The 17,917-nt window shown below is 39.1% G+C and overlaps 1 protein-coding gene across 2 annotated transcripts in view; it reads right to left on the bottom strand.

Moving 5' to 3' along the window:
* Nucleotides 1-1,663: 1,663 nt before the first annotated feature.
* Nucleotides 1,664-17,917, bottom strand: part of DAPK1 (death associated protein kinase 1) — an 81,702-nt gene continuing 65,448 nt past the window's right edge. For both annotated transcript variants that reach the window (XM_070742782.1, XM_070742781.1), the window contains exons 21-26: nt 9,880-10,068; nt 9,022-9,219; nt 7,128-7,266; nt 6,130-6,250; nt 4,894-5,082; nt 1,664-4,017 (exon numbers count right to left, since the gene is read on the bottom strand). In XM_070742782.1, coding sequence (XP_070598883.1) covers nt 2,785-4,017; nt 4,894-5,082; nt 6,130-6,250; nt 7,128-7,266; nt 9,022-9,219; nt 9,880-10,068 — 2,069 coding nt within the window. In that variant the 3' untranslated portion in view covers nt 1,664-2,784. The remainder of the gene's footprint in view (nt 4,018-4,893; nt 5,083-6,129; nt 6,251-7,127; nt 7,267-9,021; nt 9,220-9,879; nt 10,069-17,917) is intronic.

Below are 17,917 nucleotides of genomic sequence, written 5' to 3'. Positions count from 1 at the left end.
GTGGGGAACATGTAAAATGCTGGTAAGAACAAAAAATATGTCTTTTTGTACAACTAGCAACCAACTCTTTTTAATTTGCCAAGATACAATGTTTTGGATTGGTACTGAGCTACATCTAATCCCCCAGAGCCTTTCAGACCTCTGCCAGTAATAGATCATAGCAACATTCCTCAAACTGTTGCTTCCTCACAGATGTGCTTTAATGAGGGTTTAATTCTAACTAGCACAGCAGGTTGATGATAATATTCAACCTCTCAAGGACATCAAATGGAGATTTGAGTCCCATGCGTGCTGAAATTATCCTATGGAGAAAAACTGTATCTAAAAATACTGTATTTTATATATAACCATTTTAGTTGCTACTTCTACTTTAAAACTATGAGCTCAAGACCGATTGTTATCCTCTTACCAATTCTGGTAAAGTAGTACGACATAATCATCAGGGCTAAGCAAAGCATTTAGAAGATGTGCATTAAAGGTCCTTGAAATATTAAAGAAGCTGTGTGGCTTCCATCATGGCTGTGAAGGTTGTTTTCAGTTGTCTGGATCAGAAGTGGGCTGCTAAGGTGGAACGGTGATGTGTGTGCTTGCCTGTGGCGCACCTGTGTGTCCATGCACGATTTTGCCAGCTGCCCAGGTGCAGTAGCAGAATTGCGCTGGACTCCGCTAGCACTCGGAGCCACAAGGGAAAACACAGGTCACTGTTCCACCTTAGCAGCCTACTTCTGGTCTGAATGCACATGAACAGATACAGGGCTGCCTTCAAAGCCAGTGTGACCATTCCATGGGTTTCAGTCGTGGATTTGTAAGATGCGAATGAATGCAAATCGAAACAGACTTGCAAAACAATGAAATACACTGAAAATAAATTGGAGTTGAAACTTGGAGGCTCCATCCAAAGCAATCTTACCAACATACACTAGTTTTTTAAAAAAGGAAGTCACAGGGCAACCATTTTTACAAGTTAAAATACAGCATATAACATTTGTTGAAATTAATCACGGTCTTGTGACCAAGATTCACAGTCACGCACATTTTTTAGTCTTTATCATCACTTGTACAGAATTATGTTATAACATTAGCAATCAAAACCATTCACTGCTTCAAGCTGCAGAATCATCGTATCAGAAAGGAAATTAACACAGACCTTTGCCGAAATTGTATTTACACAAGAAGTCATTTCCTCTTCACACATTCTAAAAGTGATTAGTTAGCAAAGCAAAACCCTCAAAAACATATTTGCACATTTTTATCTTTGTACCTTCCTTCTTAGATTCTAGTATGCATGAGCTAGCCTTCCGAATACAAAGCTAGTCTCTTCTTGCCTAGCTCCTATGAATATTTAAAAAAATGATCAGAAAAATACCCTTATTTAATAATAATACTATTATTACTTAATACTATTTCTCATCAAGTTGACATATTACAAGATTGCTGACTATGGATTGATGCATTAAAATACATACTATGCTTCAGGTAAAATTTTATACTCAATTCTGTCTGGTCCTGTCACAGAAAATTGTGATACATGAAATGGTTTCTTGGAATGAAAATTTGTAGCTGCTGTTGGCTAGATAGTTAAAATTAAGAGCTAGTTGTTCTGCATGCCCATAAACCAAATAATTAATGTAATTAATGATATGAATGCAAACAGGAAATGAAGAATGATGAAAAAGTTGCAACACGCAACAATTTATTTGTAAAAAAATTTAAAATTGTACTACAACAAAGATTAATGAAAACAGTATTAATATATACATATATTATATATGTATATACACATAATATATAGTGTACCTTTAATATTACATGCTTTTCAGAAAAGAAGAAAGTCATTTTCCCTCATAGTAATTTTAAGCTCTTGCTTTAATAAAAACAAAATGAAATTAAACGTTCAAGTATAAGAAATAAGCACACTAGTATCTGAAAGTGAAAAACCATTTGCTTTGCACAAATGATCACCGTTAAATACAGAATAAGTCATAGTTAGCTAACACTTGTATATGTGCCTTGGTGAACTTTACATTTGTGTAAAATCTTTACCTGAGATATGTAGAAATAATGGAAGGTGCAAGTTTATGGAGTTCAAAAGTTTTCATTCCACTTCAACGGAAATAAACATAACATCTTACATATTTCTACCCTCATGATAGTCTACATGAGAGCTCTTCGGTGGAACAGATTTCATGTTTCCAAGTATCTTATGCTTTATGACACAAAGGCAACAATCACTTGCAACAACCAGCATGCAGACATGAAATAGAGGTAGCATTGTCTTACAGCTTCCACAGAAACAACTTGATTTTAACCACAAGAGTCTTCTGCAAAAGGCACTCACTTTTTCATTGCTAAGCATGGTGTTCAAATCCAAACCAATTAGCATTGTTTGGCTATGTTTTTAAAATAAACAAGGGAGTGGGGAAAGAGTAGGTAAGGAATGTAGCTTAATTAATGTGCAGTCTTCGGTACAAGGAAGGATGGTTTGTTAAAATGACCAGCTTTTGAAGAATTAAACTGTTAAACCAATAGAATTAAAAAAAGGACAATAATCATTAAAAAGCATATTGCAAAATAAGCTGAAATTATACTAGCCTTTTATAACTAAAGTAAGAGCAACGTGTTACATAAAAAGCAATGTTTCAGGGTTTTAGTCACTTAAAAAGCAATGTGGAGAACAGAGACAACTTATTACAGTAATATATAGAACTTATAAATACCAAAAAGATTGCCATCCTGAATCCTTTCGCATTAGCTGAAATTAGAAAAAGGTCCACATTATTACTTTTATCGAGAGACGACTGAACTAATTGAATTATAAGATGTCCCACTATTACAGCTTGAAGCATAAGCTTCCTGACCATTTGCATCAAAACTGACTCTGAACACAGAAGATGCTTTCAATAAAAAGTCAGCTGCGTCTCTGCGGCCCAGTTCCCTCAGTTTGGACATCAGAATACCCACAGTACTTTCAGGGGCATTTCCCCATTCTTGGAGAAGGGAGTAGGATGGACTGCAGGCGAAGTCATTGGAACTACCATTGTTTATATTATGCTTTGCGACCAGATCAGGGAGACCCAAGTTCATTGCAAGAAGGCACCAATCCTTGCCCATAGGATCAGGTGGATCCAAAAGTCGGCTCAGTTTCCTCCTTGTAAGTAGATTCAAATCTGATACATGGATATCCATTCCTAAACTTACTTGTGAGTAAACATCAAGACACCCAAAGCACAATATGCTGCTAAAACTTTCTTTGTAGCCACCCATGGTATTAGTCAAGGAAGTCTCTTTTTGACTTTGTGCGCGGAAAAAATCTCTTGGTTGGTAAATCATGATTGGCTCATGATGTTCCCTCAGCTGCTGAGGACTGAGATAATGTTTGACTGTCAACAGCCCTGGCAATGTGGTGGCTATCAAATTATCAATGGTACTGCATACAGAGTCCAGGAGCAAGCAGCATTTAATCTTCTCCATTTCCAAGCCTCTAACTTGAACCTCAATACCCTGACCATTGTTGACAAGCAGTACAAGAAGTTCAGCTCCACGATTCATAATCTTTGACCCATTGACCCACAAACGTATATCTGCATCTCCCTCTGTGCTTTGTTGATGAATCCATCTACACAGATTCACCTGAACTTTATGAAAAATTCCACAAGGAAGTGGGGTTAGATGTTCCACAGGAGCAATTCTAACACCCCCATAAATCATAACTTCATCTTCTTCATCAGCCCAAGACCTATGGAGGCTATCAGTCTTAATCAAGGCTGGAATATCAATCATTGTTCCACTGCTGACATCTCTGGCACAGATGTCCATGGCATCCAAGACTTGTATAAGTTCTTCTACATCACTGTCTGGTATAAGGCGCTGGATATCCTCTATTGTATATCGACCTCTGTAATGGTGGAGAGCTTTAGGATTCTCTACTGATAAAAGTCTTCCAAGGACATTTGAACATAACCAGCGAGGATCCAGCAGGACAACATCTTGGACTGTCTCACTCTGCATGATGTTGATCTGTTCAGAAAGATAAAGATATTAATAATCATATATACATCAAACAATATTCATGTAGTTAATAATCATATATACATGAAAGAGAAAGGACAAGATCTACAATATTCTCTATGGTTTTTCAACCAGACCTAACTGGTTGAACAATTCAGTTTATAAGGGGGAACACAGAAAAAAACTAAAAAAAGATAGTTTCGTTCCACACTATGTTTTCTTCCCAATTTATTCAATACTTTATTTTTGCATACATTGGTGACAAATATACCATATGGTGAAGCATTCCTCATGTAATTTCTAGCTTACAAGAGAAACCCCCCCTATCTTTAGTGTTGTACTTAATAACCATGTGTTTTGTTTAATGACCATGCTGACCCAATTTATGCCAATTGTAAAAAATGATTAGAAAACTGAGACAAGTCATGATGATGACCCACTTAATGACTGAGGTGAATAATGACCAAAAAAACAAGGCTCAATTGTGGTCATTAAGTGAGGACTACCTATAAATCTATTTTTCTTAACCACTAGGCTACCATAAATATTTTCAAGTAGCAATGATCCTATTCAATACAGTATGAATTTCTCTAGTGGTAAATTCAGTTATGGTCTTTAATAATATATTGAACTTCGCAAGAGAAAGAAACAAATTAAGCTGTTTCTATCTTTTTAAAACACCAGTTGGCAAAAAGGTAGTTTTGCTTAGTGTTGAAGCAGAAAGTAGGTTCTGCTTAGTTTCTCTAATGTATGTTTTGCCTGCCTACAGAAATTGGAATAAGAAAATCTTATTAGGTATCAGTCTGATAGGCAAATTGCCCTTCATACAAATTTATATACTTAACATTTATATAGAATCTTCCATGTAATTAATGTATTACTTACTTCGCCTATACTGTGTAGCTGGAGGGCTATATGCCTAATCTCATCTTCACTTGCCAATGGATTAAGCTGATCTTGCACATCATATACAAACTGTTGAAGGGACATGAGCTGATTGGGACCGTTCATTTTTCTCCAAGATGGTAGAGTGGAAATTATTTTTTCACACAAGTGAGTCATAGGTGGACATGTCTATGAAAAAAAATAACAGTACACTTGTTTTCTAGAATGCAAACTGTTATTGTTGCTTAGATTTCATCTAATATATAATTTTAACAAAATAATTTTATTTAGCAATGTATATACACATTTTATGGCCTGTAAGTGAAATTGCCAATTGCACTAAGATTACTCACATATATACCATTTTGTGCAAATATATGTTTTATTCAGTGGTTGGATGAAATCTGGACCTGTTTCAGGGAAAATATTAATTTTTTCAATCAATACAGCCATCCCACCTGAAGCCGAGCTTCCTCTTATCTCTCTATTGTTTTTATCTCTGCTTTTCTTATTTCATACTCTGAAATTGCCTTTTTAATTTGCTATAGCAATTGAAAGTTGTATTAAATGGATAAATAGAATATTCTTTCATAAAAAGGGCAGGCATCTGTGAAGTTACTAAACCTAAAGTAGCACTATGTTAAATAATTTAGTGTAGAAAGCCAACATCTTTAACATATATTATTATTATGTTTTATTAGTTGCAATGTATATTTTGTTTCCTGCTAATGGCACTAACACTACCATAATTCAACCAACCTAAAAGATTGACCAACATGTAATTGAAGGTATGCAAGATAGAAATAGAATACAATCAGCAATATATTCATTGACAAGTTTTAAAATCTATGAACTAGCTTTCCTTAACCTGATGACTTTCAATGCATTAGGAATTCAGTTCCCAAAATTCTTAGACAGCTATATGAAAATTCAACAAGTTGCTATTTTAATATGTCTGGATACCATTAGGTTGGAGAACAATGTTGTTTTCTAAAAAAATGGGCAGGAACTCTCCCATCAAAAAAGTTTAACATTGTTGAGACATATTTTAAAAAATAGATGTATTATGATAAAAAACTTAATAAGCAAAACAGTAAATTTCCGTTCTAATTCATAAAGAGATTACTATTATTCTTAACATTCTCTGATATCAGTAAGAGTGACATAACTGTAGTTGCATTCAATATAGGTAAGGACCTGGTCAGTGACCATACTGTGGCTGTACAACTCACTTACAGAGATAATCTGACTGCGCAACTCTTGAAGATGGTTACGGAGGATCTTCATATCTTTTGAACCTGATGCCCCAGAATCTAGAATAAATAATCTGTCCAAAATGTGAACATCATTCCCAAACCTAAAGAAAAAAAGCAAAAAAAAAAGCCGGGGATGGGGGGAGGGAAAGTCAAATAATTATCATTTTAGCTGCAAAGCTCAATTTTACATTTTCTAACTGAATAATTTTGGCAGATCTTTCTTGATATTACAAATTAAGCATTCCACTTGCTATTTAACTGCGTATTTAAAAGCCAATTCCATTAAATTGAATCACTAATTTTTATTTTAACTACTACTTTTATTTATTTATATTTTATCTATATTTCATACTTAATTGCCCATCTCCCTCAGAGAGGGGCTATATTGGCCCCTTACCCAGGTTCTCCAAGAATAAAGGGTGACTGGATGGGTTTTTAAAATTTTATTTTAAACATAGTTCATTTTTCTATTTCTTAAGTCAGAAATCTATTTATTGTTGTAAATGTTAAATACAGACTGATCAGGAACTTATGGCTCTACTTTACTTGAACTATTGAATCTAGAATAAGTTTACACTGGAATATATTAAAACTAAAATGTATTAAAAGCACTATAGACAATAGAAGCTTTTAGTCCATTTCATAATGCTAAGCTTCTAGTCCATTCTGCTCTTCAAGTCCCAGAATTTTGGGAGTTGAAGTCCAGACATCTTCAAGTGACTAAGGATGAAAAACACTGTGCTAAGACATGGAAGGTGAGGAAAAACCTTCAAGATGATGGAAGCACACTCCTAGAAAATATTCAATAGAAAATGATTGCTTCTTGAAGTATAAAACAGTATATGGACATCCTCTCTGCATAAGAACACCTAATTGTTTTAAATTAAAAAATAAATTAAATCGATTCAGTTAGTTTATGTGTAAACTATGCTAATATGGCAGGTATTCCTATAATTTATACAACGTTTTCTCTCTTACCTATTCCTAATTTCTTTCAAAAGTGATGTATCTTTGTCATATTGGAACTCTCCTCCAGCAGAACGTGGAAGATTAACAATATCTGCATGTGTAGCCACCAGTGCAACATGAAGTGGAGATTTCAGCCTTCCTCCAAATGCTTCAGGAGACAAAGAATGAAGAATTTCAGGACAAACAGATTTTTCTTCCTGTTACTGTAATATGTTTCTATATATGTTCTTGGTCTGAAGAGACTGGCTACATTTATTCTACGTTTATTCATAACGCTCCATTTTACAAAATAAACAAAACACATTATGAATGGGAATAGTCATAATCTGTCCATTTATAAACTAAATACACATTTTGGAGGTTTTTTTAAAAAAGAGTTTATCCATTAGATACAATAGTCTACAGTACTGAAAATGTATGGTAGATATTACAGGCAAGGAACAACTGATCTAAAACCCATTCATACAATGGTATGAATGCAACTTTACAGTACTTACACAAAGCATTCTCATGTAAGAGAGAATAAAGTATGAAAGCCTTGGAGATACCATGAAAAAGAATGGGAAAGTGAGAGAGAGTGAGAAAGCGATACATTTGGGATAAGAATGAGGTAACACTAAAGACAACTTTGCACAAATACATCATCTGGGGGAATAACGTGTCATGTTTTTTTAAAAATAGTAATTTATACCTAATAGCAATTGTTAAATTAAAGCAAATGCTCAGTAGCAGCACCACAAAACATGAGCAAGAACCAATGCATCTTAAATGCAAATAATGCAAAAACAATTCAAACTTTTTTCTTTTTTGTATATAAACATACATTCAATTATACAGGAATTATTACTTCTAACAGTATAAATGTTTCTCAGAATGTGATCTGTATTGGTTCTTGATGATGTGCAAAAAGGCTGCATTGAAAATAAAATTAAATGTTAATACTTAACCTCTATGCACATTTAAAAAAATTAAACATACACTTCAATGACTGTTGAAATATGTGGAAAAATTCTTAGTTCCAGAATTTATTTTCTCCAAGTGGTTGATGGAGTAAATATCTCCAAAAGAAAAAAATATTGAATGAATGTGCAGTGAAGAGGAATGTATATATATAGCTGACTTGGGAAAAGCCAATTAATTCCCCATGTTAAGTCCCTCGGGAGTTGGGTGGCATACAAGTCCAATTAACTAACTAATTAACTAAATATGTTGGGTGACCCTTGCAACAGATAAATACCCAGCTTATGCAAATCATTCAAGGAGGAACTTGTCTTGCAAAAGAGGTGAGGAGGTGTCATGAGGGGAACTAAATCTCAAAGCCAAGAAGAGGCTGCAGCCATTTTAAGATGGGCCATGGCTGGTTCAAGATTCTTCAAAAGTCTTGAGGAGGAGGGGTAAGGTTAAATGAAAAAAAGACACTTTATCTGCATAGCTGAGAAAGCAAATTCCGTCACTGAAAGCTTTGCACAGGAGAAATAAATAGCAACATTAAAATATGAACAGGTTATGTTTAATGGTCTCAGCATGGAATAAAAACCTTTCAATCTCATGAGGTTAATTAAAATTTTAGTAACATCATTACGAATTTGGACAGAAATGCAATCAATGCATTTTAATTCTTTTGATTTAAATATTTTTCAATGAAAATGTCACATAACAGATGAAAAGTGCTTCATGGAAATAAAGTGAAGAGGGTGCTGAATTACACGAATCAAATATTTTCTAACATATAGAGCAATCCCATTAATTGATGTATTTTATAAGAAATTTAAGACCATATGGCTAATTAAGATATCTTATCAGTAATCTCAGTGAAAAATGTATGATTACTAAAAAATCATCTGTTTCTCTTCATATACAGATGTCTTGGCAAAAGTTATTCATTACATAAAAATAGACATACCTATAGGTTCTTCAACTGGAACTAGTGATTTTAAGAAACTAAGCCAAAAGGTCACTTGGTTCAACTGTATTTCATAAGGTTCTTCAAGACTAAAAAGCACAATGTGAACTGAGGTGGGGTCATTTGCAGCAAAATAATCATAGCAGCAGAAATAGACAGGATTTCCAGAGAATTCCCATATACTGAAATCACCAATTCCTACAAAAGCAAAACAGCTGTTATCAAACTAATAAATGAAAGAAGTTACAAAATGTTAACAAAACATTCTTATTTCCAGAGAGAAATCACAATATTTTTTTCTTCAAACTGTTTTATCTTTGCTGGATACCCCATTATTTAGTAAACTACCTATAAGATTCCATTCAGATCCCACCCCCAATTTACTTTTACCTTATTCAAAATTAACCTTTAAAAGTGCTACAATAAATCCAGCTAAAAAAGTAGCATGTACTTAAACAAAAAAATTAGTGCTAAAATTAATTCCAGATGTATTAAAAATGAAATGATCCTTAAGAACATGAAGCATTTTGGGGGAATCCTAGGCAAAAAGGTACTTAAGAGCTCTCAGGGTGCAAATGTAGCATTTCTTAAACTCAGCAGTTTTTCCTGGGATTGGCTTTATGTGCAGCATAGAATCTGGTTGCAGCAGTTAGATTTAAATACTGATTATGCAGCTTATAATGAACTTACTATTTATTACATGAAATTTTATATAGTCAAGATTAAAAAAATGTTGCTGAAATACTGAAAATATCTAATGCAAGGCATAAAAAGAGGTTAAAATACAACTTGTTTACACCAAAGTCCCTGCCAGTGATATTAAAGTAAACTTATAATGCACCAAAGTTTATGCTTTACCATTCAAATAAGCATTCTGCACATCAAGGCCCTTTGTGGATTGGTCATCCATGGAGCAGTGGGAATGATGAGAGGGAGAAACAAATACTTCCAACATCCCTTTGGTCAGGCCTGGTTCAAACATCATGCTTCGGCTTCTCACACTAACATTCTCACAGCCAGGATACAGATTTGAAATACTTACTGAAACTGGATTAAAGAAAGAATATAAATTAAATATTACAAACTTTAGAAAATTGGCCACATAATGATTTCAAACTCTGTAGAATTAAAAGCGGTAAATGTGCAGGCTTGGTAAGATGGTGAAAAGTCTCGGTACCATTAGCAATCAGAGCTTTTCTTTAGAAAAGACGTACAGTATTTTTTCAGAGTATAAGACACACCTTTTCACCTCCCAAAAGAGGGTGAAAATTTGGATGCATATTATACAGCGAATGTAGCCCCAGCCACCCCCACTGTGTGGCCTCTGCCTCCCAGCAATTTACCTCCTGTTTAAAAGCCTGTTAAGCCACGCAACTAAATATCAGCTTCCGGACCCTGAGCTGATTTGAGGCTACAGGCAAGCCAGGTGCTAAATTGAAAGTGAAACTAAAGATGCAAGGAGGCAAATTGGGAGGGAGAGGCAGAATTTTTTTTCTTGTACCAATGAGTTGCTGAATCTGGATGCAAGATGGTAAGTCAATAACTATAAATATCTGTAGAATATTCAAATTAATAGACTTATTTTTAAAGACTGCTTTATTATCGTCCTGGACAACTTAACAAAATGAAGAAGCTGTTTAAAATAAATGCTTGATCTGAAGAGGCCCAGTACTATTGTGTCTTATTTTAAAAATCAGAGAATAATGTATACTTCAAGAAAGCCACATCAATTTTAACAGATCTGTACAAGTATAAGTCTGAAATGTAACAGTGTCCTGTTTAGTATTAAGATAAAGCAGGTAAGTTAAATCCTGAGTTAGTCATGTTTCGAGTAGGTCTATTTAAATAATTGGGAGGAGTTAGTGTGATTACATTTAAGAAAATTTTTGGCATTGATATACTGCCATAATGAACATTTCTCCAATTCTTTGTCAGGCACACATGCACAGAAATGCAAGGAAACAGTGTATATTATCTGTGCTGTTTGCTGGGAGGCAAATTGCTGGAAGGCAGAGGCCTTTTTCCCTTGATTTCCTCACCCAAAACTAAGGTGCGTCTTATACAGTGCATCTTATACTCTGAAAAATACAATAGGTTTTTGGGAACAGCCCTTTTTGCACATTTCTCTCCCCCCCCCCCATATTCCCAATTATGAATAGAAAACAAAAGAAAGTGAGCAAAATCTGTAGGGTTCCCAATAAGAAATCATTTATTACTCTAACTCTGATATTTAGCCTTTCTAAACTTGTAGGCCTCCAAATATCTATTTTTATTTTTTATCCCATCTTTATTATTTTTTCTAAGTAACTTAAGATGGTGAACATAACTAATATTCTTTCTTTTTCCTCCTGTTTTTCGCAACAATCCTGCGATGTGAGTTGGCTTGAGAGAAACTGATTTGCCCAAAGTCAAATAGCTGGGTTTTTAATTATTTAATGTAATGTAAATTTAATTTAATGAACGTCAGAATTCTCATCTGCACATGGAAAAGAATGAAACTTTGATTTTGGGTTTTACCAGTTAGACTGATAGATCTCTATAGAAATGGCCTGTTCATATTATTATGAAAAAGCAAAAAGTTGTGATTTGATGTCAATGCCTTATTTCACTGTAACAGAGAGAGTCAGAATTCAGTGTTCTTTCTTTCTTATTTTCCTCACTTTTCTTCCCCCTTCCTTCCCCACTGCTTTTTTATTTACTTATCTATTCGATAATGTTTAATAACTCAATAAAAATGTTAAACAAACAGCTGGATTTTTAATTATTTAATAAAATGTAATTTAATGAACAGCAGAATTCCCATCTGCACATGCACTATGCATCCATGTGGATGATTATGAAGGCAATTTGTTTATCTATTTTCCTCTGCAATAAATCTTAACTGAGGATGCTGGACTTTCCTGAACAGTATACACAGTGCTGTAACCACTGGAAGAAACCAATTCCTGGAGGAAACGGGTGGTATTTAAGTGAAGAATGACAATTATTTCTTACACCTTTATGTTTAGCCTCCTCCACCTCTGCTCTTCCACCCCAATTCCACCCACAATTTTATTCCTTGCACCTTTACATTTATCCCTTCCACCCCAATTCCACCCCCAATTTTCTTACTCTTTGCATCTTTCCATTTACCCCTTCCACCTCTGCTCTTCCATCCCCTCCCCTTCCTTCTCCTAACAAGCATTGGACCTCCCCCAAAGCAGCACCTTGCCCAAAGCTCCTGTACTGATTCACTGGCTGTGAACTGTCCTGGGCTGCCAAATTCCTGACACAAACTGTACGTAAGGGGCTGTGGCAAATGTGCCAGGGCTAAAGGATGGGGGAGGGCCAGCCAAGGAGAAAAGCTTTTGGATAATAAGGCAGAAGTGAAATTCTGGAGGAGAAAAAGGCATGGCCAGTGGTACCAATGAAAAGTCCCAATCCTAACGGATAGATTTGCCTCATAGGCTTTAACTTTATATATTTATATTTGTACTCTTCTAACATCCTCTAGTGGAGAACTAAGTTACTACACTATATTTTTAATATAGATAAACAAGATAATCTGCAAACCTCTTTAAATAACTTTTAATCTTTAATACTTAAGAAATTAAGAACTGTCTTAATGATTTAAACAATCTGAATGAGAGGATGGGCACTGACTAATTATTTCACTTTCAGCCTTAGGCAAGTAATTCTGTGGATTCAGTGGAATGAATTCCTTTTCTCTAGATATAAGATAGATAACAGAGAATTTTCTCACACCTTGAAAATATGGCATATATACAAATGCAAATATATTTTCCAAATGTATGAATAAATGGTCTTTGTATACTATTGGACCATTTTACATAGCATTAAATTTTAGCACACTGTAGATTTAAAAATAACCAGAGGTTTTTCTAAGATGCTGGATTAGGAAGGGCACTTGGTTAACCACATTTTCTCAGCTAAACCTGACTCATAAGGATACTGTTATTGGGAAAACTAAGAGGGGGGTCCCTCAACTTCTGTGGCAAAAAGCAGGAATATAAATCTGACAATAAACAACAATAAAAAAATATTAGCATTGAAAAAAGATCATGATTATAAGATTAAACTTTCCCTTAGACTGTATATAACTTTTGACTACACATAAAGATATAAAATTAGGGATTTTCACTGTTGGTGGCTTATATATTACAGTAATATATTAATTCTTTGCCTTACTACTATATTTGCTTAGAAAAAGTATTAATAGGTTAAAATTGTTACCCCATAGAAGAACCGTTGAACTTACCTGAACGGTCTTCTCCATGTCCTGGAAGGAGAGTCCAGCATGGGATTTAGCTCAAATCTTATTGGTAGGGACTGAGTTTTAAATTAATATAATTAACATATTAAGTAGGTACCGCCCCCTTGCTGCCCCAGTACCTCAGTTTTAAAAAACGAATTCAATTAAGAAACAGAATTTATTTAACAAGAAACAACAACCATTAACTGAATGCAACAATTGTCTATGGTTCAATGGGAGGGTATGGACTCTCCTTCCAGGACATGGAGAAGACCGTTCAGGTAAGTTCAACGGTTCTTCTCCCATGCCTCTGGAAGGAGAGTCCAGCATGGGATATACCCAAGTTCCAGTGTTCAAGGGAGGGACATCATTGAATCATGACCCTGTAGTGTCACACACTCGTTGCAATACTCTCCTCCCGAAGGCCGCCTCGGCTGAAGCAAACGTGTCCAGTTTATAATGCCGTATAAAGGTGGTAGGAGTGGCCCACGTGGCCGCCCTACAGATGTCCTCTATCGATGCCTGTGTGGCCCATGCCGCTGAAGTAGCGGCACTACGAATCGAATGAGCCGTGATTCCACTAGGCAATGTCTGGGAACCTGCTTTGTACGCTTCTGCTATACAAAGCTTCAACCATTGACTAATGGTCTGTGATGACACTTTGAGACCCAGTCGATGTTGGCCAAAGGATACACACAAGGCCTCAGTCTTGCGAAAAGGAGCTGTGCGCCTGATATAGAGTTTCAGAGCTCTGCGCACGTCCACCTTATGCCACTTAAGTTCCAATGGATGTGATCCATGCACACAGAAATCCGGCAAGACAAGTTCCTGTGTCCGGTGAAAGTGGGTGTTGACTTTAGGTATGAACGTTGGGTCCAAACGGAGGATCACCGTATTAGGTTGAAATGTAAAAAGGTCAGGCCTTACTGACAAGGCCGACAGCTCCGACACCCGCCGTGCCGATGTAATGGCCACTAAGAACGCTGTTTTAAGAGATAACATCCTCAAAGGCACAGTTCTCAGCGGTTCGAACGGAGGAGCTGTGAGCGCTTGCAATACCACAGTAAGATCCCAAGTAGGGAAACGTCGTATCGGTGGAGGATGCCTATTGGTAGCCCCTTTCAGAAAGTCTTTAATCAATGAATGGTGGGACAATGACCCACCATCCTCAGATCGAATGATCGTTGCCAAAGCCGCTACCTGTCTTCTTAAGGTGTTGGGAGCCAATCCCTTCTCCAGACCGGATTGTAAAAACTCCAACACCAAGACTAAACTAGCATCCTGCGGCCGTTGATGTCTGACCTTGCAAAAAGTGGTGAATGCAGCCCACGTAGCCTGGTAGATCCTAGTCGTTGAAGGCCTCCTGGCCGACTGGATCGTAACGATGACATTCTCATGAATGTTCCAGGTTCTCAATCTGTCCCCCTCAAGTGCCAAGCGGTCAGGTGGAACCACTGCGGCTCCGGATGGAATATCGTTCCCTGAGTGAGGGTGATTTGGTCGTCTGGGATCCTCCAGGACTGGACAATTGAGAGCCCCATCAGGTCCGCGAACCAAGCCCGGCGCGGCCAGTGCGGTGCTATCAGGATGACCTCCGCCCGTTCCACTAGGATCTTCTCGATGACCCTTGGAAGAAGTGGTATTGGTGGAAAGGCGTATAGAAATTCCTTGGGCCACGGAAGGTACAGGGCATTGGTCCCCTCGGCTCCCGGTGTGGGAAATCTGGAATAAAACCTCGGGAGCTGGGCATTGTGCGGAGTCGCAAATAAGTCTACCTTCGGGTTGCCAAACCGTTTGGTCACTTGCTGGAACAGTTGTGGGATCAGACTACACTCCGCGGGATCCACTGCTTGTCGACTGAGCCAATCCGCCTGAGTATTGGCTTCCCCCGCAATGTGCTCTGCGTGGAGCAACGCAAGATGGACCTCTGCCCAGTCGAAGAGGAGTTGCGTTTCCTCCATCAACCTGAGGGATCTGGTCCCTCCTTGGTGGTTGAGGTGCGCCCTGGTTGCAACATTGTCCGTGCGAACCAACACATGCTTTCCCTGGAGAAGCGTTGTGAAGGTTAACAAGGCAAGGCGTACCGCTTTTAGCTCCAGGAAATTGATATTCACAGGAATTAAGTCCTGAGGAAGCCACAACCCTTGGGTCATATGATGGTCCACATGGGCTCCCCAACCCAGGAGGCTGGCATCCGTAGTCATAATGATGTATTGTAGGTGGCCAAAGGGGGACCCTTGATGTATCGCCCGGGACTTCCACCATTTTAGGGAGTCTCGCAGGCCTCGTTGTACCGTAATTTATCTGCGTGTGTGACTCACACGTCGCTTTTGGTAGGGAAGTAAAGTCCATTGCAGCGTGCGAAAATGATACCGTGCCCAGGGAATGATGTCCACGCACGACACTAGAGTTCCTAGGACCTTGGAAAGGAAGGCCAGCGGCACCATCCTCTGATGTTGTAATTTGGTGACTAAGTCCTGGACGTTGCGCTGTCTCTCCGGAGATAGGTAAACTCTCATGGAGGTGGTGTCGATAACCGAGCCAAGATGGGTTATAGTGGTGGTGGGCGAAAAATGACTTTTTTCCTCGTTTATCGTAAAGCCATGTTCCTGCAACAGCGCTACCGTGTCCCGCAGATCCTGCCGTGCGCTCGCCAGATCCCTGGACAATACAAGGATGTCGTCCAAGTAAGCTAAAAGTCTTATTGATCGGGACCGTAAGGAGGCGATTAGCGAATCCAGGAGCTTGGTGAAAGTACGCGGTGCGGAAGAGAGGCCAAAAGGCATCGCCCGGTACTGATAGTGAATCCCTTGGACATAAAAACGGAGGTATTTCCGGTGCTCCGGATGAATGGGAACGTGTAAATACGCCTCCTTCAGGTCGATGGATGACATGAGATCTCTGGGCCGGATTGACGCAAGGATCGTGCGAAGGGAGGCCATGTTGAATCTGCGGTATAGCACGTACCTGTTTAGGTGTTTCAGATTCAAAATGAGCCTGCAACCTCCTGATGACTTGGGTACTATGAAGACCCTGGAGTAGAACCCCATGCCCTCCATCTGGGCTGGCACCCTCTCGATGGCTTGGATCTCCAGGAGATGCGCAATCTCTTGCTCTAGTAACGTCCGATTGGTAACGTCCTTGGGCACTGGACATGACACAAAATGGGTAGGCGGAATACGAAGGAACTCCAGGTGTAGTCCCCGGCTTACCGTGTCCAAGATCCAGGCGTCGGAGGATGTGGTCCTCCAGGCGGTACAAAACCTTTGGAGTTTTCCCCCCAAAGGGACCTGCCCTATGGAGTCACTTGGCTCCACGGAAGCCTCGTTGATTGGAACCCCGAAAGGGGCGTCTCGTCTGCTGGTAACCTCTGCCCCGGCCATGGAAGTAGGTCCTATCACTCCGGTACGAATAGGACTGCCCATATTGACCCTGTGAATAAGGTCTGGAGGCCTGAGTGGTTCCGGAGGCTGGGTCCCATCGAAAGGACTGCCGGCGCCGATACGGGGTGTTATTGCGATCCTGGCGTCTAGAGGACGTGGGGAGGATCTTCCTCTTGTCCTTGTCCTCCACAAGGACGGATTCCAACACCTCCCCGAACAATTTTGTGCCCTGGAAAGGGGCAGATGACAGGCACCATTTCGACTTGGCATCCGCCTGCCAATGTCGAAGCCAAAGGAGGCGCCGAGAAGAAATGGTGGAAGCCATGCCCCTTGCGGAAAACTTCGCCTCGCGCAAGGTGGCATCTGCGGAAAATTCGGCCGCCGCTAGGAGTTTGTTTAAGTCCTGCTTGAAGCGAGAATCTTCAGGCCCCATCCTAGCCTGTACCTCCTGGATCCACATAATGGATGCCCTATTGAAAATGGATGCAGTAGATGCCGCCCGCAGAGCCCATGCTGCCATTTGATGGGCCTTTTTCAGGAGTGTCTCAGCCCATCTTTTATCTGGCTTGAGACTGTCCGCAGTCTCCGAAGGGACGACGGCATTGGATACCAGTGTGGCCACTGGCTTATCCACTGGCGGAAATTGTAGCAGGTGCTCCATCTTGTCGTCGAACGTATAGAAGCGACGTTCCACCATGGAGGGACCCTGTGCCGCTGCTGGGTGCTGCCAGGTGCGTTTAATATTTTCTACGAATATCTCCATTGCAGGCACGTTATCGGATTCCTTAGGTTGCTCCTTACACAGGGAAACAGAAGTCCTAAGTCCATCCCCTGCATCTGTAGGTGCATTCGCCCCTGGCACATCTAAGGTCTGCTTCACCTTATGCAACAGCAGCCTAAACAACGTTGGCTTAAACAGTCCTGCGGGAGCTGGCTGTTCTGGACAGGCATAATCATCATCAGATAGTTCATTGTGCCCATGCTCACTGTCTTCTTCCAGAAACCCAGTGTCTCCCGCCAATGAGTCCAGCCCAGGAGGGGGCGGTGGTGCTGACCAAAGATCCCTGGGCTGGTACGGTTGTGGTAATGGAGGTGTTACTCGCTGGGCGCCAGCCACCATTCCCTGCGCATATACGTTGGCAATCATGTCCTGCAGGGATGGAGGGAAGGTCTGCCAGACATCACTTTGGGATCTAAGCCCTGCAGCCGTAGGTGTGAAGGATGCAGAAGGAGCCCCAGTTGCCTGTGATCCAGCAGAAGG

Source organism: Erythrolamprus reginae, chromosome 2, assembly GCF_031021105.1.
Source record: "Erythrolamprus reginae isolate rEryReg1 chromosome 2, rEryReg1.hap1, whole genome shotgun sequence".
In the NCBI taxonomy this organism is placed as follows: domain Eukaryota; kingdom Metazoa; phylum Chordata; class Lepidosauria; order Squamata; family Dipsadidae; genus Erythrolamprus; species Erythrolamprus reginae.
The sequence above is the reverse complement of the archived record's forward strand: the minus strand, read 5'-3'. Positions and strand labels throughout refer to the sequence as shown.